Source organism: Nanorana parkeri, unplaced genomic scaffold, assembly GCF_000935625.1.
Source record: "Nanorana parkeri isolate BGI_ZX_2015 unplaced genomic scaffold, ASM93562v1 scaffold161, whole genome shotgun sequence".
Classification (NCBI taxonomy): domain Eukaryota; kingdom Metazoa; phylum Chordata; class Amphibia; order Anura; family Dicroglossidae; genus Nanorana; species Nanorana parkeri.
Window position 1 is genome coordinate 1656306 of NW_017306429.1, and position 26616 is coordinate 1682921.

The 26616-nt window shown below is 40.5% G+C and overlaps 1 protein-coding gene across 1 annotated transcript; it reads left to right on the forward strand.

Annotated features, from left to right (window-relative positions):
* Positions 1 to 1726: 1726 nt before the first annotated feature.
* Positions 1727 to 12988, forward strand: SGMS2 (sphingomyelin synthase 2). Its single transcript, XM_018554485.1, has 5 exons — positions 1727 to 2261; positions 6810 to 6927; positions 9202 to 9355; positions 11341 to 11507; positions 12612 to 12988. The coding sequence occupies exons 1-5, from the start codon at positions 1807 to 1809 to the stop codon at positions 12813 to 12815; spliced, it is 1098 nt and encodes a 365-aa protein (XP_018409987.1). The 5' UTR covers positions 1727 to 1806; the 3' UTR covers positions 12816 to 12988.
* Positions 12989 to 26616: the final 13628 nt, after the last annotated feature.

Sequence of the window (26616 nt, forward strand, 5' to 3'; positions counted from 1 at the left end):
ATTTCAGACAGCACAGGCATCAAACAACAGTACTGTCTATCTATTCATGACTCATAATCTAATGCTTGTGTAAGAACTGTGCCAACAATGAGAGAATCTAGCTGTAGGTTTTGGGAGGCAACTAAGTATACAGAATTACAGGGCATAAAGCTATGAGGAAATGAATTGGCACATTTCAGTCAGATATTAGCCTTCTGTATTCAGATCAGTCAAGAAATGAGTGTTGCACTAAATAAGCCTGACTGAGTAGACTCAGGTTTCCTAAATCTAGTCTTCAGGTACCCTCTTCAGGTTTTACGTTGTGATAGCTACTGAAATTGGTGACAATCTCAGTTAAACAACCTTTGCAAGATTTAGGAAGGTTGTTGAAACATGACTGAATTGAGGTACTTGAAAAGAACAACACCTGGTAAGTGAAGCCTAGGCATCCTTTTACTTATACGTTGTAATCTTTTTCTAGGGAAGGTTTGGTGCACTTTTATTGTTTCAACTCTTTATTTGTATCGTATCCAAGAAGTAGAGATGCATCAACCTGTGGAGGTCTGTGAGGGTTCAGGTCAAAGAACAAAGGAAAGGAAATAGTAAGCCGCCATACCATATTGAACTGTTTCGTTTGGTAGTTTTTTTTTCCTCTAAATTGGGTTAAAGGAAACCCTTGTGCGACTCTGGAAAGATGAATTTGTGACTAATACTCTATAATGGCTAAATACTAAATTGCCAATATATAATAAACTTCACATATAACTCTAATGAGAAATCTCATCTGTGAAATTCTTATCTTCCCTGTTTAATGAACTGTGGGACTTACCTGCATAGTACCAAAGTGACTAGATTCTGTATGAGTTGATAGCTACATCTTGGTTGTGAACATGGTAAATATAGAAAAACCAGCCTTAACCCAGTAATGTATATAGAACACATATATAGTTCAGTATGTTTAATGTTTTTTCTACAATTAAGCCCTGGTGGATGAAACACGTTGGACAGGGATTGCAATATGGACTCATCATGCTTTTAATAAAGTTTTATTGTGGTGGTGCCGTTAATGTGACCTTTGGTTGTTTCTTGGGATTTTAAATGTTTTGTTATATGTTCTGATGCATTTTGAAAACTCTTGTTAAGGGCTCAATGTTGACTTGCATTGCTGTATGGAACTCTCCAGCTGCTTTGCAGTGGACTAGCTAAATGCAATGTAGTAAAGTAAAAGTGAACCCAAGTAATTTGGACTATGTTAGCAGAGGAATAGTAAGCAGATGAACTGAGCTGGCAGGAGATTTGCAGAATTGACTCTCCATGTGGACTCTCTAACTGTGACTGCCACTGTGGTTCCTGTACCACCTCCAGTAAGCTAGTATATTTGCGGCAGGCAGCAGACCTAATGATCCCTTCATCAGAGCACAATGGTCCTGAGCTGCACTGTCTCTATTACCTATGTAATTGATATTAATCAGTAATGCATTCCTATAAAAAGAAGTAACATTTTAAAATTTTAGAATAGTAATATGTGACCACCAACTGGCACCACTATGAGAATTGCTTATACAGACACCGGGGCATGCACTAGAGAAAACTGTGATTTCTTCTGCCAATTTTCGTGGAACTAAATTCTATTAAAAAAAACAACTATATGTTCAACAATGTGTATCTTTTTCTTTTACAGATGATGGCACACAAAGCTTGAAACCTAAGAACATCTCTAGTTCTGTTGGCTGTTTACTGACCTTAGACTGCAACAAGTATACATTTATTTTTGGATATTTTCTATAACTAAAAAGGAAACTTCTGTCACACATTATCGTTGCCCAAATGGATGCTATTGAGACTACAAACATTGAAATACACACAGAAGTTCCACACAGTGAAACACAAAATGGATTTCCAAGATCAGTTTCTTCAAATAGTGAAGATGACAAAACTGTAAGGACCAAAGCCAAAGGTCTACCCAATGGGTTGAGGAAAGGAGCAAAGAAATATCCAGACTATATTCAGATTGCAATACCAGCAGACTCTAAAAACAAATTTCCTCTAGAATGGTGGAAAACTGGCATTGCCTTTGTCTATGCTCTCTTTAATATGGTTCTTACCACAGTCATGATCACAGTAGTTCATGAAAGAGTCCCACCTAAGGAGGTGAACCCACCATTGCCAGACAAGTTCTTTGACTATATTGATCGAGTGACATGGGCCTTTTCTGTATCAGAGATATGTGGAATGATTCTGGTTGGAATCTGGCTACTACAGTGGCTTTTCCTCAGATATAAGTAAGTACCTATAAGAAAAATGTTTCCTGAATGTCTTATAAAGAATACAACTTTTATAGAACTAACAAACTAATGGTGTTGTTTATAAGAAATTTACCACAGGTATTCTTTTGATAGAAACTAACATGATACTGCATTCCTTCATGCAACACCAGTTTCAGGATGGAGCTTTTCTAAAGCATTATCTGAGATAATCAATATCTGGAGGTGGCACAGGCTGCTCAATAAGGCAACTGTAGATACTTATGTTCACTGGCCCAAAGAGTGGCTTTAATATCCTACAATATGCAATTACTGTTATAAATCCTGCAGTAGTCACTGCAGCGGTATTAAACACTAGATTGCCCTATAGGATGTGTATATGAAATCTAACAGGGTTTGAATGCTGACAGTGGTTGAAGCAGAACCCAAAACAGGGAGCCATCAGTGTCAGTGGATAATAAACAACCCTCAACCTGTCAGTACACACACTATATGGCTACAAATTCTTGGAAACAGGACTATCACACTTATGAGCTTGTTAGATGTCCCATTCCAAAACCATAGTCAGTGATGCAGAGTGTGCTCCTCTTTGTGGCTATATAGCCCACATTCTTATTGGAACCCTTTTCCACAAGGTCTTGCAGTGTGTTTTTGTAATTTCTGCTCATTTAGCAAAAAGACCATTTGCAAGCTCACTTATGTTGGACAACAAGACCTGGCTTAGAATAATTTTTCTAGTTCATCTTAAGGGTTGATGTCATGGCTGTGTTTTGGTAATGTATACTCATTTAGCTAACAGACACTTTGTGAGGTCACTTATGTTGGCCAAGAAGACCTGACTCACAATTATTCTTCTAGTTCATCCCAAAGGGTTGATGTCATGGCTCTGTGCAGGACAATCAACTTTTAGCACACAACATTTATTAAACCATGTCTCTATTAACCTATCTATGTGCACCTGAACGTCGTAATTTGGAGGGGTGTCCACATACTTTTGGCCATATAATATAGGTAACTGCAATATATTCTTTTCCGATACCCTTCTCCTGGTATTTAAAAATCTCAGACATTTTATTTAAAGGTTTGCTTAGATAAGAGTTTCCCAAGACAGTAGAAAACGCGACACAATGTTTATAGAGCTAATTTTAATCTCTGCTTTCTCATTTACAATTTTGACAGTTTAGTGCAAAACAGTTGAAAGTGGAGCGTTTAATTGCTTCTTTTACATGAGCATACATAGTTTACACTTGGCAAAAAATGAAGGGATTAAATTCCAAAGCACTTTTCTCTGGCATCATTAGTATCGAGCTCTCCAGATATCCACACACTTTTTTCCTACTATTGCTTAATATACAATAAACCGTAAGATTGGATGGGGCGATTAGACAGTTCAAGACAACACTTATATTGCCAAATTATAAAACATAACATATTTATTGTTCCATATTAAAAAAAAAAACATACACAGCAATAAAACACCCTTCGTGCGTAGCATAAACACCTCCTATAAACCATATTGTAAAAAAAGCACCAAATGTTACTATCTCAACGCGTATCACTGCAGTTGCTTCTTCAGGGGGGAGGTGTTATGGTCCAGCACAAAGATAGTATCACCTGATTAAAAACATGTTTGTTCTTGGAATTTATATAGCACTGTCAATATATGCAGTGCTTTACATAGTGCACATTGACAACAGTCCCTGCCCTCAAGGACCTTACAATCTAAGGTGCCTATCTCACATACATAAAGGATCAATTTAGACAGGGGTCATTAACCTTCCAGCATGTCTTTGGAGAGTAGGAGGAAATCAGAGTACACAGAGGAAACCCACGCAAGCACAGGGAGAACATGCAAACTCCTTGTGGAAAGTGTCCTGATCAGATTTTGATCGGGGGCCCCAAGGGCTGCAAGGCAGAAGTGCTAGCCAAAATGCCACTGTGTTGCCCCTGTGGGCATCACATTTGGGGGGGGACCACTGGAGGGGACAGTTCCAGGATGGGAACCAGCTGGTACACTCTGGGTTCCCCCTCCCATTAAGTGAGGCTGCCTAGGGGGCAGGGAAGGGGAACTCGGAGCATACCAAATATAAACTATCACAGCGCCATCCACATGCTGAAATGCCATGCTCTCACATGATGGAATCATTGCTATGGTACAAGCATTATGAAAAGTAACATTTGGAACTGTTTTTACAATAGACTATATGGTTTATTGGAAGCTGTTCATGATACACATGAACAGTTTTTTATTGCTGCGTATGTTTTTTGATATGGAACAATAAATATGTTATGCCTATAATTTGGTAATATAAGTGCTGTCTTGTACCGTTAAAGCCCCATCCAATCTTACACATTATTGAACATATTTACAAAAAGGGGTGTGGTACATTAACCTAGGATGTAGGCTCAATAACTATAAAATATTACTTATTGAAATCAAGGTGTACTTGACTGAAGGATCCAATTCTTCAAAAAATAGAACTGGCACTTAACATTATTGAACAAATAGGTGTTCTGTGGAATACCTTATTACTGCATAAACATATTGCAGGACATCACAACACATCACATTTTTAAAATAGAGTTGGTCCAAGCAAAGAAAAAGTAAAATATCAACAGTAAATAGAATAAGCATAGTAACTAGTTAAGCTCATTGCACTTGTTTTTTGTTTTTCTTGTACCTAACTTTTTTTGACATTCTTCAGTAGAAAAATATAGCCCAGCACCATAAATGTGTCTGCTTGCTCCTAAATCGGGCTGTCTGAGCTTTGATATTTTGATAGTTCTTAGATTATAAGGTTCAGATTTATGTTGGCCTCTTAAAGGGATTAGGAGGCATTCCGAAATGTTAAACTGCCTTTGCAGGAGTCACAATATAAAATAATGTTATGCTTGGAAGACTTTCATCTTCGTTTTCACATATAAGTAAACATGAATTAACACACAAGTCCCTGCCTGCATAGAAAATGGTGATGTCTCAATTTATCACCGATCACAAAAATCAGGGCAGGTTATTCCACATTTTAGGATAGCAGGTGGAGCCATGCAAATAATTTCTGTATGCTCCTTGGCCAACTGTACACACAGATCCACTGGTTAATACTACAGTAAAATGAAGTATAACCCCTTTTTTGCATTTGGGATTAAAAGCCCATTCACACCGAATCCGTTAGCATCCGTTTTTCAGATGTCAACGGATGCCAATGGAAGGTAACCTGAAAAATGTATTGGTGTGAATGGGACCAGTTCAAACAGCTGTGTTGCTTGCATTGTGTTGCAGTGCACTGGAAAAAAGTAGAGCATGCTCTACTTCTTTCAGTACAATGTAACTTAACATAGTAAAAACTGAAGTAATCGCAAAGGAAAACAAGTAAAAAAAAAATATATAAATGTTTGTCTGTTCAGGACATCTGGGCTGCATCACCTAACAAAAATCCAAGTAGCCCAAGGTGGTGCTTGGTCTGGGAATGATCAGCTGCTAAGAGTTTAAACAGCATGTAGTGCTTCCTCTGCTGGTCATATTTGTACTTATACCTGATTACCCTAATTTTAACTTCCATGATAGTCAGGCCCGGATTCCCCACAAGGCCACCGAGGCTAGGCCTCGGGGCGGCAGGGCGCAGAGGGGCGGCAGCGGTGTGGAATCCCCCATTGCCCGGAACATAAAGTTCCAGGTGCCGGGTGGTAAGTTGCCTTTTACATTTAGTTCTGCTTTGGGAAGGCAGGACTTAATGTAGTGTGGGGAAGCCGCTTGTTCGTTTTCGTGATTGCGGCGATGTCGCTGCGATCACGTGTAAATCTGTGCAGCCTGTCTGTCCTTCCCCCCCCCCCCCCCTACCTCTCTCCTCTGGTTCCGTCCTCCCCCCGGCTGCCGAGTCACTCCTCACTGGCCGCCGATGTGGGGAGCAGAGCGGCAGGGTTAAACTAACCCTGCTGCTCCATGTATACAGTGAGGGGAGAGCTGTGCTCTTCCTCTCTCAGCTGTCACAGGAGTTCCAGCACAGTGCTGTGCTAGAACTCCTATATTGGAGGTGACAGGTTCAATAAAGAGAACCTGCCACCTCCAAAGGCTATCACACACTGGCTTGTTAGCTAGCTACTGTGTGATAGCAATAAAGTTAAGTGGAAAAAAAATTATAAAAATTAAAAAAATAATAACAAATAATAATTAAATAAAATAAAAAGGTGATTAAAAAGTAAAACATTATAAGAAAAAATTATAAAAAATAAATAAACAATAATAAGATTTATAAAAAAATAAAAAAAAACATTTTTAAAAAGTAAAAAAAATGTGATAAAAAAGTTTTAAAAAAATAAAGAAACAATAAAAAAAATTAAACTAACCCTGCCACCCCTGCCATCCGGTTGCTATTCTTATTCTCCGTTGATGGGGGGGGCAGGTCACATTGCAGAACCTGGCCTTGGGGCGGCAGGGAGAGTAAATCCAGCCCTAATGGTAATGCACGCACATACACACTCAAACACAAAGAAAACAAGACGTTTTGTTTAGATAACTCGACTCAACAAAGTTCTGAATGCCTGTTTTTCATATATTCCCATTTACAGATCAATCGTGGGACGAAGATATTTTTTTATAATTGGGACTTTGTACCTGTATAGATGTATAACGATGTATGTCACAACCCTACCTGTGCCTGGTATGCACTTCCAGTGTGCTGCAAAAGTAAGTTTTGTCTCAATTAAAATGTACCCATTTTTATCAGGCTGTTTCTGACTGACAAGCTAAACATTTTAGTTGACATACTTTTTATGAGTTTGAGAAGATAGTCGTTTCAAAACTCACCTGCCCCGTCCGATACCTTAAAACAGAACTTAGATGCTATCGATGTGTTTTTTTTCCAAAAGAGAACGAAACCAAAAAAAAGATTTGGCTTTCGTTCTCTTTTAAATTGTGCAGATTAGAGAAACAAAAGGAACGTATTAAATTTATCTGCACCAACCACAAGCAATAGAAAAGTTTATTTATCGTACCCATTGTGGAGACAATAAGGCATAGCAAATAACTTGTCAACAGGCCCTGATGATTAGCTCTCTCCCAGAAGTATCTGCTAATAATTTAGTGGCTCCAGATAGTCACCATATAATTTTGTTTAATTTTATTGACTATAATTGTCCACCCCTTGTAACTGCAGACAGTTTAGATGACTGAAAAGCTCCAGCATACGGCATTGGTTATTAGAAGCAATAGTATTAAAATGTTCCATCAGAAAATAGTCATTAAATTGTGGAGCAGTCAGTAGCTGTCACAAAATAAAAATCCAACCACAGGCTTTTACTTGCAGGTCTGGAATATTTCTAACTTTGGGTTGGCTATTTATGTGGGTGGTGAGCAGTAAATGTAGCTAATGCAGCAAGCTCTGGAAACCTTGTAGTCATTATACTGCATGACTAAGGATAGGCCAGTTGACATTACAGCTGAATAGAGCTTTGAAAAGTCAAACATAAGAGCTGCTGTTTTTGCTTCCTAACTCATTGCTTTCTTTTATATGTACAAAGATTGGAATGTACTGTATGTCCAAAGCCAACTGACAGTAGATCAGTTCGTCCAGTGAGAAATATATCAATTGAAGTGCAGGTTTTACATGTTGCTACCACCTTGACAAACCAGTTTGTGGCCAACATTCCAAACTAAAAGTTTCCAAATGCATCTCATGTCTGGATTAGACATGTGCGCCGGCAAAAAAATGTGTTTTGTTTCGGATTTTTCGTTATTTCATTTTTGGGATTCGTGACCGAAAGTCATTTTGTATTGTTATTCGGATTCAAATTAAAATTTGTTAAATTGTATTTACAAACACATTTTTATTGCAGCAAAATGACATTAGAAAAAAAAAGTGGCATTTTTCTTTTTAACTTTTGATAGTCCACAGAAACAATTCATACCAGACCCAAATGTCGAAAAAACAACCCAAAAAAAGCTTTTAGGTACCCCTAAAATCAATTACCAGACCCTTAATCCATTGCAGCAGCCTGGCAGAGGAAAGAAAGGGGGGATAACTGCCCCCCCTCCCCCGCCTCACCATACAAGGCCATATGCCCTTGACATGGGGAGGGTGCTTTGCCAGGTAGGGACCCACTGGTAAAGCACTTTGCACCCATGTCGATGAGGACAAGTGCCTCTTCACCACAACCCCGGCCAGGTGGTTGTGGTAGTCTATGGGCAGGGGGGGCTTATCTGAATCTGAGTGCTCCCTTTCATAAAGTGGGCACCCAGATGCTGCCTCCCCCCCCCTGGTGAATGAGTAAGGGGTAGTTCTCACCCCTACTCATTCACCAAATAAACAGTAACATTGTAAATAAACACACAACACCATATACAATGTCCTTTATTTGAAAAAGAAACACAACTAAGGTGTTGTACAGTTCCTATATTAACAAAAAAAAAACATGTCCATCGATGTAATCCAAAGGTCAGTCACGTCATCCAGCGATGTAGATCCATGTCAATCACGATGGACGACGGCCTCCAACTTGCCAAAAGAAAAAATGCCTGGCGCCACGACCGCTTCCAAGAAACACCACCGCAAAACAACCCGAATGTCAACAAAGGGGCACAGCGAGTCGTGACATCATGGGACTTGTTCCGCTCCTTTCTTGACATTTGAGAGCAGAGCTATCATGAGTTATTATGATAGCTCTGCTTCTGAATAGCATTCGGGGGCTCCTAGTCCAAAAAAAGTCCATTGTGAGTCGGCCTAATCCAAAAAGTCTGTGAGTCTGGACCTTGGCATGCTGGCAAAGATTTCTGATGCTATGGGCTGCATTGCATTAAATACACCTAGATGACTGTGGTTTATATACAGAAATGTTTGAAAAAATACATTTATTTGAATTATTTTAAAATATTAGAGTTTAGATTGTAAATGTATTCACAGTATTCTGTATACAAATAGTTCATTTAATATAATGATTCATTTATGTTTTTAATATTTCTCAGCTCAATGGAGATTCTTACGCCAAAGCACAAAGAATCCTCCGACTCATAACAGGGGGTGGCTTGACTATCACTGGATCTCATATCTTATGTGGAGACTTTCTTTACAGTGGACACACTGTCATGCTGACCCTCACCTATTTATTTATCAAAGAATGTAAGTTTATCTGCTGTATTAGCAAAATGTTGCAGAGTGAAACATTTTAGTACAGTTTATTTTTACATTGGTATTCATAAAGTGTATGTATATCCCAAACCTTTCTTTTTTTATTTGGAAAGATTAGAAAACTGTTTAAACTCCTGTCAGTTTATTTTGTGCGGTTTGTTTTCCGGAGTTTTACCTTTTCTTTCTTTCCTGAAAGTGCAACAGGAAGTGAAAGGTAATCTCCACAAAGTGAGGAGAATTCACCTGTTGGACAGTTGTCACCAGAACAGGTGAAAAATGTACTATCACCATGTTGGGGTACACTGCTGAGCCCTTCTTGGGAAGCTTATTTAATCACCCACTTTGGCACTGGATGCCACTTGGCATATGTGGGATCTTCCTGCTAGAGGGCTCACTGTTACCCTCTTCACCATACCGATGGGTATTTGGCCTTTATATTGGTTTGGAATGGTGTATCTTTAAAAGGTAACGTTAATCATTTTACAGCGGTTTTAGAAATATATGTCTCGGGGATTAGTTTAATATCAATAATATTATCAACAACTATTATTTAAAAGGAAAAAAAACATTGTTTCTGTGTATAATTTATAGTATATGGTATATGGACTATGGATACAGCCATATTTAGCCATTACATATGCAGGTTTTTTTAAGTATTAAGTGACTGTGCTTCACTGGTCTTTTCCACTGCAAGTCTATAGGCGAGGTCTAACCTCACCTAAGCCTGTGCTGAAAGGCAATCAAATTGGCACATTAAAGATGTATACAAAAAAAAGCACCTACTAAAAAAATAATAGAAAATAAACTAAGGGTCCCAAGATGGGATCTTCGCACAAGATTTAAGATCCTCAATTTTACCAGGATCTCCCCAGAAGGATCATGGTGTTGCCCTCACCTAGGCACCACGGGTGGAAGCTAGGGTTAAGTATATTTTCTAACTTTTTCCACAGCTTTTTTGGTTTTGTTTTGTTTTTACAACTTTAATGTGGTGATCTGTAAGGATTGGGGCTGATGTAATAAGCGAACCTTGCATTTCAGTGCATGGTCTGTTTTGAAGTGGTGTACTTGCTATAAACACACCTAGCACATATCCCCTGTGATCTAGTATTTGTATTGTAATATTTCCAGCTTTAATGTGTTTTTTCAATGAAATAAATTGTATATGTATGTGTGTATATATATATATATAAAAACCTCCAAAATGTTTCTTCTGAAAACCAAAACACCATTAACTCTGTATCCTGTGCCATTACAAGAATATTACTTTGTGGGTCAAGTCACTTATCTCTGCTGTGAGATGGAAGGTTTAAAATGATGTAATGATTTCTTTTTATAGATTCTTTTTTTCTAGAACAAAGAGCTGTGTCTGTGAAGAAATTATTTTCACAACACTGTTAAGAGATATGAAGAAGTTTTCTCTTTATCTATCTAGCTGTCTATTGGAATTATTTTCGTATGCTGAAAATTCAATTTAGCATGCTGTCCTTTCTTCTATTCTATGACTATGCCCCATTTTAGTTATACTGCACTTTTTTATGCAAGCTACAACCCATAAAGGAATCAAGACCTACAACTACCCTCCCACAGCAAACACTAGTCACTTCTTCTGCTTCTCTTCAGCTTTCGGTGAAGCCTGGTCTTATGAATGCCCCAGTGGCGTCATATATCTCTTGGGAATTCTAGCAGAGAGATCTCCTTGCCATAGTTCCTGGATCTGTTCCCATCCATGTTAATATTTTGGTTATTCACCTTACACACCTTGGTCGTTTCCACTCCAACTCTTGTTGCCTCCATAACTTAAAATATTAAAGTAATTAAACACCTTGCAGGTGTGTAGCCTTGGGAACCTAACCAAAGAGACCACTGACTCCTTGAAATATTGTTTTTGTGTTAAACTCTCATAGGAAATGTGAGTTTTCCAATCATTGGGAGATTCAAAGGATTTTTATGTGGCAATTTTATGTTCTTTCTTGCAGATTCCCCTCGTCACTTGTGGTGGTATCACTTAGTTTGCTGGCTGCTAAGTGCTGCGGGGGTCATTTGTATTTTAGTAGCGCACGAACACTATACCGTAGACGTTATTGTAGCCTACTTTATCACCACTAGACTCTTCTGGTGGTATCATGCAATGGCTAATGAAAAGGTAGGTAACATATTATTTATCTTCAACCACTTTTAGCTGTGATCTTTTACAGGCCGTTCATATAAAATAGAATTCATACCCAACTAGAACTCTCCTTGAATACAATTTGAGCCCAGGAGTATATTTGACTTCTTAACAACCAGTCCAGTTTGATATAGTGTTCGCTGAAACTGGTGCAACATGCTGGGATCATAATTTATTGGATATTAACCCTCTCAATGGTAATTATGGTCTGCTTCCATTGTCAGAATTATCTATATAGAGATTCCCCATACTAGCAGCATATACTGTATACTTAATATGCACCATTCCAGTGGAGGTTGCTGTTCAATGTTCCATAGTGTTGGGCTCATTGCCACCTAAAGGCTGTGTCAGATCCAGATCTGCTCTGAAGTCCTCTGCATCCATGGAGGCTGTTTACAAGTACTCAACCCTTTATGCTCATTAAAGTATATAGGGGAATAGAACCTTCACTAAAATCCAGCAAATCTCAGAGCAGATTGGTACTGAATGGGCCTGGGCCTAGGCAGGCTTTGTTTATTGCAACACGTTACTTAGCTAAGAGGTATTAGGCACAGGATTTCTATTCTACAAGGGGTAACATAAGGTACTCTAGCCCATTCAAGGAATAACCCCTTCATATATTTACTTCTTTTGTTCCTTTAAATATTGGGCAGTAATTGGAAACTGTATTGATGCAGATGATTGCCACAAGCTTGGGTATTAAAAATGTGCACTGGCAAGTTCTGTGTACAGTGGTGACCCTTATACAGCTTATGTTCCAATCATAACACTGTATTTGTCTTAGCTAAATTAAAGGTTGTTTAGCGTACTGTACATCTTAATGAACCCTAATATCGTTTATGTTTGGCTATTTTAAGACATTGTTTTCTTATGTGCTGTATAGGTATTTATATTATCCACCATATTCAATCATCCTTTATTAATAACATAAACATGCAGTCCGTAAATTAGGGTCAGCATTATTAAAGATTATGCCGTTTTTTTGGAGGATAAAAGAATGCATGTTATAAATTTCCATGTACTGACTCAATTTCAAAGTTTTAGGAATATGTAATAAAATTGGTTTATCCTTTATTCTAGGCATTGAAGACTTCATCCCTAACTAATTTCCTTTCTCGGGCCTGGTGGTTTCCTGTGTTTTTCTTTTTTGAGAAGAATGTCCAAGCTTCTATTCCATGCTCTTTCTCCTGGCCCATTTCATGGCCTCCCAGCTGCTTTAAGTCTTCATGTAAAACATATGCAAGGGTTCAGAAGACAGGAGAGGACAATGAGAAATCCACCTGAATCATCAAGATAAATAGTGCCTATTCAAAAGAGACATTCACTCTAACCAAAGGAATATTATTTTTATTAAAGAAGATGCACCTGTAAATAGCAAACGGGACCAAATTTTCAGACGTTGATTACAACAGTTGTTGTAAACAGGATACGTCCGTATCCATGCACATAGTACTAACAACATAGACTGTTTTTTTTATGGATGTGTTTGTTGAATCTTAATTGGATGACAAAAATGTGCTCTCTGAAAAATTTGTTTTGCACCTTCTTTAGGGTGGCTTATGTTATCTTTTTATTAAGTTCATCAAGTAACTTCTACAGCATACTAGTATTATTAGTATTATTAGAAAAATGTCCCTTGCGTTATTTGGCTTTGGTTCAGGAACCAATGTGGAAAATAGCATACGTAACAACAAAGAAAAATCCTGGTAAAACACAACTTTTCACCAAGGCTTTAAAGGTTGATCCATACAGTTTCCTTGGCTTCAAAGTCTGGCTTTCACAGATCTAACTAGGCAAAGGTCAGACATCGGAGATGTGTACTGTCACTGCAGTTAGCCATAATCAGAAGCTGCACTGCGCTTAGCAAAGACAAGAAGTGTTTGAGATGCAGATGCAGAGAACCAATGTGTCTTTGCAGTTGCTGACTGTGCAGGCATTAATGATTGCTGACCTGATTCAAATTCAGTCTGTGACTGAGCTACAGTAAGCCTGGACAAATTTCAACCAGGACTAGGAGCCAGAATTACGCAACCTCCATATGACTATATTGGTACATAGTTAAACAACAGTTAAAGGAGAACTATGTGGTTAAGGCTTTTCCCCATAGTTCTCCTTAGGGTAACGGGAGGACACAAACTAGCATCCTCCCATCACCCTAGGGTGACGTATAAGCTCGCGGTATACGAAGATGCCGCAATATACCGCGAGCAGTATACTGAGACGCCGCAGCTGAAGCAGATCCCGACAATTATGTCTGGATCCGCCCAGCTGTGTGACTGACAGCTGGCTCTGCCTATCTGGCAGAGCCAGCTGTACCCGCCCCCTCCCTTTGTCCGTTCCGCCAGTCAGCGCTATCAGAGCGGGGAGGGGGGAATCCAGCCCCTCCCCTATCACGGCAGAGAGCCGTGACAGGATCGAGAGGTGAGCGAACACCTGTATGTGTTCGCTCACCTCCCGATCTACTGAGCCGACCTGTGACAGTTTCATTGTCACAGGTCGGCTAGAACTATGAGGTGAGTGAAAAGCACTCACCACATAGTTCTCCTTTAAAATGTTATATGTGTTCTATCCATTTTGAACATTTCTTACCAGTAGAACAACCTTGAACCATAAATAACAATAAACAGGAAATGCCAAATGTTCCCATGGCTTGTCTGCACTGTGGTAGCTGTGCCTATCTATGAGAAGGCAGACAAGTCATGCTACTGGAGCTGGCAAATGTTGGCTTGAGGAAGGGGAGGAAGCATTTGGGCATGGGGTTTTCCCCATCATGTTGATATACTTATTGTTGATGGAGAGCCAGGTGATTAAAAGCCAGAGCTATCGTTAGGTAAGCGGAAACTGCATGAGAATGTAGCAGCTAATGTGACTGTATTGACAGTCGGCATTGCATGAGACAGACTCACTAAATTTGCCTTTCTTACATGCCAGCAGGCAGTGCTGGGACAAGGTTATCCCGTGTGCAGGGGAGCAAGGATGCCAAATTGCTCCCTCTTGTTTAGTATGCATGAGTCAATGCACACCTGATCATCTTCTGCAGCTGGTATCCCGCTCCCAGCTGCCACCACACTTGTCTCAGGATCATTGCACAGCTCCAGACCCGGAAGTGTGCAGTGATGTCGTGAGACCTTCATGCTGTGTGTTCTCTGCCGGTCTCTTTGCGCTGACTGTGAATAGTGCTGGACTGGCCAGAAGCAAAGGGAAAGGCAGGGCCTGTATGTGATGATCCCCCCACATGCAAAAACACTGTGCCCAGGGCAGCAACACCTCCTACACCTGCCCCCCCCCCCCCCCCCCCCCCCCCTATTCCTGGCCTATTGACAGTGAGTGACATGCCAGTCAGAGCCCAAGAAATGCCTCGCACATCAGCTCATCATCAGTGATACAAGTGCAGACCGACCAACTTCTATAGCTACCTGGAAAGCGGTCCCCCTGGCATGAAAGTGGCATGGAGAAACATTGACAGCATTTCTGCCCTGCATGTCCCTCATGATGGACCCTCATATCTGACACCACCTTTGGGAGCCACAAAATACTGCCTGTTGCTCAGATGTCCCATCAGTGAGACACAAGGCAGCAGCAAACGAAATGACTGGGGCACAGGAAGTGTAGATGTTACTAGGAGAGGGAGGAGCTGAGATGAAAACAATGGTTTTGGCTTATTTAATACGGCAAAGCAAAATGTTTTTCTTTTGCGTCTCCTATATGTTATGGAATACAGCCCATATACACACGCATTTTATCTACCTGTGCCTACTGTTAATTAGTTACTTAGTTGTTCTGTTATGAACCAAGGGGTGCTACAGCTATGCAGCAAAGGCTGGATCTGTCACTCTCTTTTGTTGTAACTGGACAACCATACAATTATTACAATTTGTAGTCTCACTTAAATCCATTTAGAAAGTTTACATCTTCTCATCTTCTTTTTGGTACTATTAACAAAACATTGATGACAATCTATTACTGTATTATTTAAAGTACACCTATTAGCTATACATACTTTCTAAACTGATTAAAAGTATGACCTAACTTCAAACGTCTTCCTGGTCACCTAAAAAGCCCCGTACCCCAGGGCCCTTTAATATGCAGACTTCCCTGCAGTGTTGACTGCTGGCTCCCGCCCTACTCCCATTGGCATAAGCCCATTGTAAATTTGGGTCAGTACCAAGGTGCAGGAGGGGGTAGGCCAGAAAACAACATTTCAGGTACAATTTATAATTTGTATATTAGAGCATGCCAGGCTTAAGTGTGTTGATCAAGGCATGTAAAGATCTCTGAAGGCATTGTTAGCCAGTTTAGAAATGTTACCAACCGTCAGGCGTACATTTTGTAGATTGACCAAAAACACAGAACAGCTAATTGTTATCTGGCTGTTTTTTTTTTCCCCAGCTGTAAAATGCATTTTGCCATTTTGTGGTCAGAATGAAAAGTGCAATAAGACATAAAGGTCTCCTGTCAATTATCGAGAGATTCAAGATTCTTCTTGTTATACAAGAAGATAGATAGGAAATGGCTTATGTAAGAAAACCTTGTCAACTTACTATTTATGTAACTGTATAATGACATTTTATTTGGCATTTTGCCAAATTGGATTTATATGATTAACACAACAATACTACGCAGAAATGCTTTGCTTTCATAAGAAAAACTTAAGAACATTGACATTATAACCACAGATGTGCACCCATGGCTCAGGGAATCTGGGAACAAATACAGCCAGTGTTAAAAGCGTACATATTTCTTTTTTGCCTAGTGCAAATCAGACCAAGGTGTAAAGGTTTTCACCTTCCAAAGTTAATAACCCTCCCCTAAGCATGGGAAAAAAGATCAGGTCAAATGGCTCTTTGATAACAGTGTTATGTTTTAGGAAAAAATGTACTGACATTGTAATTGTTTAAAAATTGAACGTTGCTTAAAACTGTTTATACCAGGGGCATTGCTAGTCCTGAGCACTGATACTGATGTCATTCTGTGTGGCTTTACCTCTATAACTTTTATGTCATTCTGTGTGGCTTTACCTCTATAACTTATGTCGTTCTGTGTGGCTTTACCTCCATAACTTATGTCGTTCTGTGTATCTTTACGTCTATAACATGTTGTTCTGTGTAGCTTTACCTCTATAACTTATGTCGTTCTGTGTAGCTTTACCTCTATAACTTATGTCGTTCTGTGTAGCTTTACCTCTATAACTTATGTCGTTCTGTGTGGCTTTATGTCTATAACTTATGTCGTTCTTTGTAGCTTTACCTCTGTAACTTATGTCGTTCTGTGTGGCTTTACCTCTGTAACTTATGTCGTTCTGTGTATCTTTACCTCTATAACATGTTGTTCTGTGTAGCTTTACCTCTATAACTTATGTTGTTCTGTGTAGCTTTACCTCTATAACTTATGTCGTTCTGTGTGGCTTTACCTCCATAACTTATGTCGTTCTGTGTAGCTTTACCTCTTTAACTTATGTTGTTCAGTGTGACTTTACTTCTATAACTGATATCGATCTATGTGACTTTACCTCCAAAACTTATGTTGTTCTGTGTAGCTTTACCTCTATAACTTATGTCATTCTGTGTGGCTTTACCTCTAAAACTGTGTGACCTTACCTCCTCAACTAATGATATTATGTGTGGCATTACCCCTGTGACTGATGGCATTACGTGTGGCATTACCCCTGTGACTGATGGCATTATGTGTGGCTTTACCCCTGTGACTGATGGCATTAGTGCGGCCTTACCTCTGTAGCTAATGATATTCTGTGCGGCTTTACCCCTGTGACTGATGGCGAGCTTTGTGACTTTATCTCTGTGATGGCATTTTGTGTGGCATTACCCATGTGACTGATGATGTTGTGTGTGGCTTTACCCCTGTAGCTGATGGGAAAATTGTATCTCCTTGATGGCATTTTGTGTGGCATTACCCTTGTGAATGATTGCATTCTGTGTGGCTTTACCCTTGTGACTGATGCTGTTCTGTGTGGCTTTGCCCTTGTGACTGCTGCCATTCTGTGTGTCTTTTTCCCTTTGACTAATGGTATTCTGTGTGGCTTTACCCTGACTGATGCTGTTTTGTGTGGCATTACCCCGTAACTGATGTAATTCTCTGTGGCTTTAGCCCTGTGACACATGTGATGGTTAATTTATACATGGAGGTGCAAATTCCCTTGCAAAGCGAACAGCCTATGTACCTTTGGTAAATCAAACCCTAGGTGTTCTCTGTGGCTTTGTGCCTGTGACTGATGACAAGCCTTGTGGCTTTCCTTGTTGTGATGGCACTTTGCCTTTCTATACCCCTGTTTCTGAGTGCATTCTGTGCGGCTTTTCCCCGATACTGATGGCAATCTGTGTAGCTTTATTCTTGTAAATAAGGGCATTGGATGTGTCTTTATCCCTATGGCTAGTGTGGTCCTGTGTTTTCCTACCTCTATGACTAATTACATTTTCTCTGTCTTTATCTCTATGACTGATTGAGTTATGTGTGGCTGTTACCTTAGATGTTTCAGTTTAACTTTGTCCCTATTAACTGCACTAATAACTTGGGCACTGGCAAATTGCCATGGCATGCTTTATGTGACACAACATTTACCTTATTTTTGCCATGTCCTGGTCCTAGCAATGCCTCTGATTTATACTTTGTTTCCTAAGTTTGTGAATTTTCCTTTAAAGGATTAGTCTTTTTGAGGTAAATCCAGACGCATGTGTGATGGTGAAAGTTACAGGTGAAAACTAATTTTTTACTTGCCCCTACTACTCATAGACAGATTTATTATGCCATGAAAATGAAACAACACTGTGATGAGAGTAATACGTTTTATACAGAGTTGACTGACGGTGGGGCGGACTTTTACTTTAAAGTCTAAAAACTTTATAACCTTACATTCAGAAAAGATAAGCAGTTTTTAAGCAATATGTTTTTTTTAAAAAGTCATTTTTGGCACACATCCTCTATAGCTTGAAATACTTGTAACTTACATAATATTTTTTTGCTGTAGGTCTTGTGTTATATTATTTTGAATTTACAAAATAATTAATACGAGGTGCTGTTTTCTGTTTCTGTAATGTTCTGAGTAATCGTGATGTATAATTGAGTTCAGACACAAACATCTAAGTTTTACGTTAATTAATTGTTTATGTTTCTTGATACCAAAAAGTGACTTAAAGAAGCACGTTTAATGAGAAAAGCAAATAAGTGAATTCAATAACCTATTTTTGTAAGCAAACATCTGAAGTTTTTTTTTTTTATTCTCCATGAATGTATTCACGGAAACGTATTTTGATAAAAAATTATTAATGCAAAATAAAGCAAAATGGTGCTGTTGTATATTTGCCATTCAATGCCTAATAACTCTTTTGTTAACAAAAAAAGGAAACAGTAAAAACACAACATATTAACATTGTAGCTGACATCCTTTCTATTGAAAAAATTAATACTTTTGTTTAATATTGGTCTTTTGGTCTCCGCCCACCCACAAAGATCCTCGCCTGGTTGTGACGCTTCTCTCTCTATTTCTTTTTCATGAGGTATCCTGTGCCTTTCACCTAGACTAACAATGCAGGCCTACATACACTGGTACCTTTTGTGTGCTTGTCTCCATATTTATTGCACTAATAACATCCTGTGTGGAACAATCTTCTACAGCCATGTCTATTTAAATCTAAGTGTAGTTCATATTTAGCAATATTTTTGTGTAATTAATACTATTACACTAGATCCAGAAGGTAAGCATTTTCCAAAATGTTCCACTAACAGGTACCGTAATTTTGGACATCTGGAATTGTCTTACCTTTTAGCTTACTGAAAAAAACTAGTATGTTATTGTTTCTAAGTGTGAAGTACCCTCTGGAAGCACTGGTTGCATCATACACCATATAGTAAGCAGGGTGCGTTCCTCCCACGTCTGTGAAATTTACCATTGCCTAGGTAGAAACACCACCACTACAGATAAAGAGAAGAAATTTTACTTTGAAACAGAAAAATGTTTTATATCTTTATAGTTAAAAAATCACTTGTGCAATTAATCTGTTGTCTATGTTATTTTACTCTGATACTAGCTCAACACCAAAAAAAAAAAACCTGTATGTCTTCCTAATTCCATTTTCCTTCTGTTGCACAATATTCTTATTCCATATGCTTTATGGTAAGCACAATCATCCAGGGAAAGTGTATGATGTTAGGGCCGGATTTACTCTCCCTGCCGCCCCAAGGCCAGGTTCCGCGATTCACCTAACTTTATTGCTATCACACAGGAAAAAACAATCCCCTGTGTGATAGCAATTGAAGGTGACAGGTCCTCTTTATTGACCCTGTCACCTCCAATACAGGAGTTCTAGCACAGCACTGTGCTGGAACTCCTGTGACAGGTGAGAGAGGAAGAGCACAGCTCTCCCCTCTCACTGTCTACACTGAGCGGCAGGGTTACTTATAACCCTGCCGCTCTGCTCACTACAGTCAGAGACTCGGGACTCGGCGGCGGAGGACGAAACCAAAGGAGAGAGGTAAGTGCGGGGGGAGGGAAGGAGGCTGCACACTGTTTACATGTGATCTCGGCGACATCGCTGAGTTCACATGTAAACGAAAAATCGTCTGCCTCACTCTACATTTTATCCTGCTTGTACAAAGCAGGACTGAATGTAGAGAGGGCAACTTCCCCACAAGGACACCGCTGCCGCCACTCTGCGCCCTGCCGCCCCGAGGCCGTGCCTCGGTGGCCTTGTGGGGAATCCGGGCCTGGATGTTAGGAATAACCTCCAAGCTTAAAGCAGACCTTTGCCCCCTTTTACTAAAAATCACAGCATTAAGCTCTGCATTAAATAAACATATTTTCCTTTTGCCTACAATTACAGTTTCTCCACTCTCTGGTACTCTTAGGAATTAGTGATGCAGCCAATGCCTGAGTGAGGCATTCTGGGAAGGTTACATTAGCAGTGCATTGCTAGGAAATCTTATCTGTGAACTGCAAAATCTTGCGAGATCTCAGGGAAAGGCATTTTTCTCTCCTGAGATGATGTGCATGGTCACATATCCTAGTCACATGTGCCATAGTTTCAGGAAGTAAAGGGAGATGGATTAATCAGCCCTTAGTAAAAAATGGCCACCCTGAGAAGAATGCGGAGGAAAAAAAATATAATAGGGTGTGGTTACTGGGGGTGTGGCCACTAAAGGGTGTGGCCACTGAGGGGTGTGGTCACTGAGGGGCGCTGTAAAGCTTTCTCGCACAGGGCGCCTAAAGGCCTAAGGCCGGCCCTGTATATGCAAAGAATACAAAGCCAGCAATTATCTAGAAGTTTCTGTTTGTAGATTGTCATTACTAAACATTTGTGAAGGTGACTTTGTTGTCATTTTAAAGATATGGGTAAAATTCCTCTTTAAGACCAAAAAGCTCAAATCTCAGAAGAGCATATATAATCTCATTCTAGTCAATATGTATTGTATGTCTCAAAAGTATTTTCCGGTATGCTCTAAATGATTTGCTGTAAGATTTTGCTTATTTTCTAAAAGAACAAACTACCAAAAATTTGGTCAGTTTCAACTAATAAGAGAGATGCACATGAGAAACAATGGCACCCATAAGGAAAATGAGAATCACACTTGCAGAGGAACCTTCATAGGGCCACGCAGCTTTTGTCTATATCTTCAAACCTATGTTTGACCCCACCCCCTTACTGCTCAGCAGCACATATTCAACTTTCTCCATTCAGCTGCTGGAAGCAAAAAGGAATACCGAGTTATTCAGTGTATGGGGAGCATTTGACGGTTAGGGCATCGTGAACAATGCCTCCTGCTTCACACCTGGCCTAAAGCCGAGCAGAGTCTAGGGCCTTGTAACAGCAGATATAAGGGGACCCTAATTCCCAGTGGATACTTGTGTTGCTGCACAGTCTGGCCTAATAACATGTCCACTCATCGTGGGTGGATATTTGCCCATCCTTGAACCAACTGCCTGCCATTACACTCTCCTGTTGAGGAAAGTAGTGCTTTGGTATCTTCCTGTACTGCAAAACAGAGAAAAGGAGTGGGTCTGTTTGCTTTTTGGAATATACTTGTATGTTCATAATAAAGAATCTTAACATGTTAAGGTGCTCACTATCCCCATCTGGAACCAGCCCAATATGATAAAATAATGTAAAAATTGGGAGCATCATCTTTTAATTATTGACCCATTTATTGCCATCCAGATAATTTTTTAGTAAAATAAACTAAGTAGAAATAAGGACAGTATGGCCAAATAATTATGCAAGTAGAAAGAAAACGAAAACAAAATTGTGCATGAATGGATAAACAAAGTTAAGCCATAGGCCTTTTCCTGCGAGACCTAGATTTATTAGATTGTTTGATTAAATGTCAACATGCAAAGAAACAATAACCAGACTGTACCATACACTGCAATCCTTAAATAGAGCAGGCTTACAGAAAACACAGTCACCATCCAATGTGAAAAACTACATTAAGGAAAACAAGCAGTATAAAAATAGCAAAGTATTTTATTGCTACTGTCTAAAAATACTGTGGAGCTAACATCAGTTTCAATATCCTTGTCAAGCATGGTGCATCATTTCTTGCTAAACAGTTGAAGCCTCTTGGACATAAAGGTTTATACGCTGCCCAACCTTTAGTCTTAAGTAACATAGAATCTGCATGCATTTAACAGTAAAGCAATTACTAGGAAATGACAAGCACAATTTTCCTTTCATGGCCATTGCCGTTAATGCAATTTAATATTCCATTTAGCGATGCACTAAATTCATATCTTACATAACAGCTTGATGTCCAGAGACAAAACCATGCTGTTAAATGCACATCACTTAGCATGAATACAGCAGTAAGCACAGGTCTTATTTAAGGGTACAGGAACATCGATGGCTGATGGAGCTGGAACCCACATACAAAGGCACAGTTACTGCGCACGATCCACATCTTAAAGGCTTACTCCACATTTATAAAAAAGAATAAAATAGTGATTCAACAGGGTGCAAAATAGAAAAGCAGTTTTTTTCTGTAATACTACCTGCACGCCACCACTGGCCGCCGAAGATTTAGCACTCCCCGATCTAGCATTGCTCTTCATGGACATGCAGGTCATCACGCTGGGTTTTCAGTACTCCTGGACCGTGAGACCATCACACATAACTACATGAGTTCTGCACAGCCTAGGTGTTCGGACTGCACACCTCTGCTGCCAGAAGAGAAGAGGAAGGACCTGTGAGCTCAGAACAGAAGGGGGGGTGGGTATGTACAGCCATGTTAAAATGTAAGTACACCCCATGGAAATTGATTACAGGGAAACATTAAATCTTCTTTCAACAGTGACTAAAATTAAAGTTGATATGCTTTTTCAATCATTTTTTTTAAATATCAATAGATGTAACAATGTACTATGGAAAATGTAAGTATGCTCTTGGCCTCAGAAACTGGTATTGCCCCTTTTAGCAGAAATTACTTCCTGTAGACATTTTGCATAACTGTCTGCCAGTCTCTTTTTTGACCACTCCTACATGCAACCTTCTTTAATTGCAAGGTGTTTGTGAGGTTCCTCGCATGGACTGACCATGTCAAATCCTCCTCCCCACAGCATTTCAGTGGGATTCAAATCAGTGTTCTATCTTCTTGACCATTAGTAACCATGCATTTCTTCTTTTTGAGCCATTCCTTCACAGTTGGTAAGAGGTTCTTCTTCTGAAATACTGACTTCAGTTTGCTCCAAACAACTCCACTGTTACTGAGGCCAAACTACTCTAGCTTCACCCCCACAAGGCCTGGTCTTGCCTGTGTATTTAATGGCAAACTGTTGTCTTGCGCTAATGTTCTTATTGGACAGCTAATGTTTTACCTGGCACACCTCCCATTCAGGTTAAATTGGTGCAAATCATGATGCATGAATTTTAACACCAACTGTTGCAAGAATTACTTGCAGATCCCATGATTAAGTTTGGGGGTTCTTGTTGGAGACTTCCTTTAGCATCAGTCAGCTATTAGTCTGAATGTGCTGGGCCAGGACAAATCAGAAGTCATTTGAAATACACACCTATTGTAAATGATTATCTTTGCAGAGGAATGATTGATTTCAAATAATTTGGCAATCTTTTTAAAATCCCTTGCCTGACTCATAGACATCCACAAAGTTTTTTTTTCTGAAGGCCTTAGAGGAGTCTGAGTTGACGAGGAAGGCCTCTGTTGCAGCTCAAGTCCAAGAAACCCTGGAGGTAGAACAGGTGCACTAGGACAGGAGGGGCACAAGTGCCAGTAGCAGCGCAGTCCAAAACAAGCTGGATCTGTAACAGTCGAGCGGCGAGGTACCAGGACAGTAGACAAGGCGTAGTCAGGGACAGGCAGGATCAGCAACTTGCGGGCAGCGAGGTACAGAGCAGCAAACAGGAGCGTAGTCAGAAAACAAGCCAAGGTCGAGGGGATCCAGAAGAGCAGCAGAGTATATAGCCAAGCCGGGTCAAACAACAGGAGATCAGAGTCAGGATGCAGGAACAGCAAACAGCTGTAGACCAGTCGGCACTGGAGGTTAGAATTTCACAGCCTTAAACAGCCCGTTTAGCGCGGAAATCCGCAATACGCGCATGCGCACGTCAGCTTCGCACGCCGGGAGACGCGCACGCTAACGCGCGCACGCCTGCGCAGAGGAGCCCGGCGGTGCACAGTTTTGTGAGCAAAACTATGCACGAGCACATGCGTATGCGCAGGTGATCAAAATGCTGCGAGTACTATTTTGATCGCACCGGATCGAAACGCAGGCACAAGGTGCCTTGCGATCCCGTGCGGATGATCGCATTGCGGCCGGAGGGCGTGGCTACGGTGCCATTCACTTCAATGGCCCGCCACGCCCACTCCTGCCCCACAAAAAAGTGAGCCAGCCGCAATGCGATGCAGTGCTTTCTGGCCAGAATCGGGCCAGAACGCACTGCATCTGGTGTGAACCTAGCCTAAATCGTAGCATGAACACCAGACCCTAGATATCTGAGGTTTAAATAACACAGGCTCCACTTGCATAATCTCTTAATAGGTTTTAATTATTGGCACCTAATCTTGAAAAGCTGATTCAAATTTGATGGAGATGGTGGTATATGTGACAGTTCTGCAGTTCTCATTTCTCAACCTCGGCCAAAAAGGGGTCACGAGTGGAGAAAGTTTAAGAAGGACTGATTTAGATTATGAGATACACTATGTCAATTGTATTTATCTTCGCACAAATATATTACCCATCTGTAGGCACAGTTAGAATGAAGGTCTAATGTTTGCCTTTTCACCTGTTTAAATAGTCAAACAATTTCCATGGGGTGTACTTACCTTTTCACATGACTGTCTAATGGGATTAGAAAAAAAGTGTAGGAAAGCTTCGGCTGGGTGGTGGAATGGTGGGAATTGGGCTTTAAAGGTTAAAGGAGAACTATGTGGTCAGTGCTTTTCCCCATAATTCTTCTAAGGGTAACGGGAGGACACAAACTAGCGTCCTCCCGTCACCCTAAGCTCAGTATACCGCGAGCTACAGCTCGTGGCATACTGAGACGCCGCAGCCTGGGCAGACCCCGACATTACCTTGTGGATCAACCCAGCTACATATTTGACAGCTGGCTCTGCCTATCTAGAGGCAGAGCCAGCTGTACCCGCCCCCTCCTCCGTCCGTTCCACCAGTGAGCGCTGGAGGATCGGACAGGGGAGGGGGGAATCCCTGCAGGGAGCCGTGAGTGACAGTCACGGCTCTCTGCAGGGACAGGATCGAGAAGTGAGCGAGCGACAGTATGTGTTCGCTCACTTCCCAATCTATTGAGCCGACGTGTGACAGTTTCATTGTCACAGGTCGGCTCGAACTATGAGGTTGAGTGAAAACAACTCAGCCTCATAGTTCTAGCCGACCTGTGACAATTAAACTGCGGCGGTCTCAGTATACCGCGAGTTGTAGCTCGCGATATACTGAGCTTTGGGTCACGGGAGGACGCTAGTTTATGTCCTCCCATGACCCTGAGGAGAACTATGGGGAAAAACACTTACCCCATAGTTCTCCTTTAACTTTTGGCAGATAGAAAAGGCACAATCTAATGCAGCTTTTTAATCATTAATAATTCATTACATTTGTTTTCGCGCAGTTGTCGTGCGTTTTTGATCGCACGAATGTTCATTGTATACCGCGCTGTTGTCGTGCATTTTTCAATGCATAGAGATGTCTATGGGACCCAAACCGCACAACAACCACCCAAAAATAGCTCCTGCACCTTTTCGCGTGACGGGCGATTTCGTCCACGCGACAAACTGTAATGGTGTGAACAGCCTTTATTGGCATTTAATGCGAATGTGTGTTTTGCACGATATCGCACAACTCAAACCGCGCGATAAATCGCCTAGATGTGCAACGGCCCTGAACCTCTTCCTGTGGCTCTTTAGTAGCAAAACTACAGTCCATCTATACTAGGCAGAGAGCCAAAGCTGACAGCCAGGGGTATATGTTCTACATGTATATGTATGTGCAACGCATATATGATACTTTTTTCATTAGTAAATGACTGATCAACTAAGGCCCCATTCATACCAAATACCTTGGCATCTGTTTTCCAACAGATGCCAACGCAAGTACATCTGAAAATGAATGGGTGTGAATAGGAGCAGTTCACACCAGTGAGTTGCGTTGCACTGCCCTCTGCTGGAAAAATAGTAAAGCCGGCTCTACATTTTTTTATGGCAGTGCAACGCAATGGACTGGTGTGAATTGCTAACGTGTGTCAATGCAAAGCAGAACCTATAATATTTATAGCACACGCTTTCGTTCTGAACAAGCCCTTAAGGGAGGCCATTAAATTTCATATTCATGGTCATTTTTAACTTCTCAGTTAGAAACAGGCAAAGAAGGCAATTGGTAGGTGAGAGGAAGCAGCTAGCATCCAGTCCAAGCCAGAAACACAATCAGTTCCGGAGTGACACTGCCAGTAACACATCTGCATAGCTACAATTAATACACATGCTTTAGGGGGCATTCACACCGGAATCAGAGCCAAAAACGTGAGTCAATGGAGGTATGTTGAGTTGAGTTTACATGGTGTGTTGACATCTGTTGCGTTGCATTATGTTGCATTTTTGGGGGTGTTTATATATATAT

Coding starts and splice junctions, on each gene's coding strand:
- SGMS2 (XM_018554485.1), top strand. CDS start 1,807: ATGGATGCTATTGAGACTACAAACATTGAAATACACACAGAAGTTCCA. Junction 6,928..9,201: donor ACTTCCAGTGTGCTGCAAAA/GTAAGTTTTGTC, acceptor AATATTTCTCAG/CTCAATGGAGATTCTTACGC. Junction 9,356..11,340: donor CTATTTATTTATCAAAGAAT/GTAAGTTTATCT, acceptor TCTTTCTTGCAG/ATTCCCCTCGTCACTTGTGG.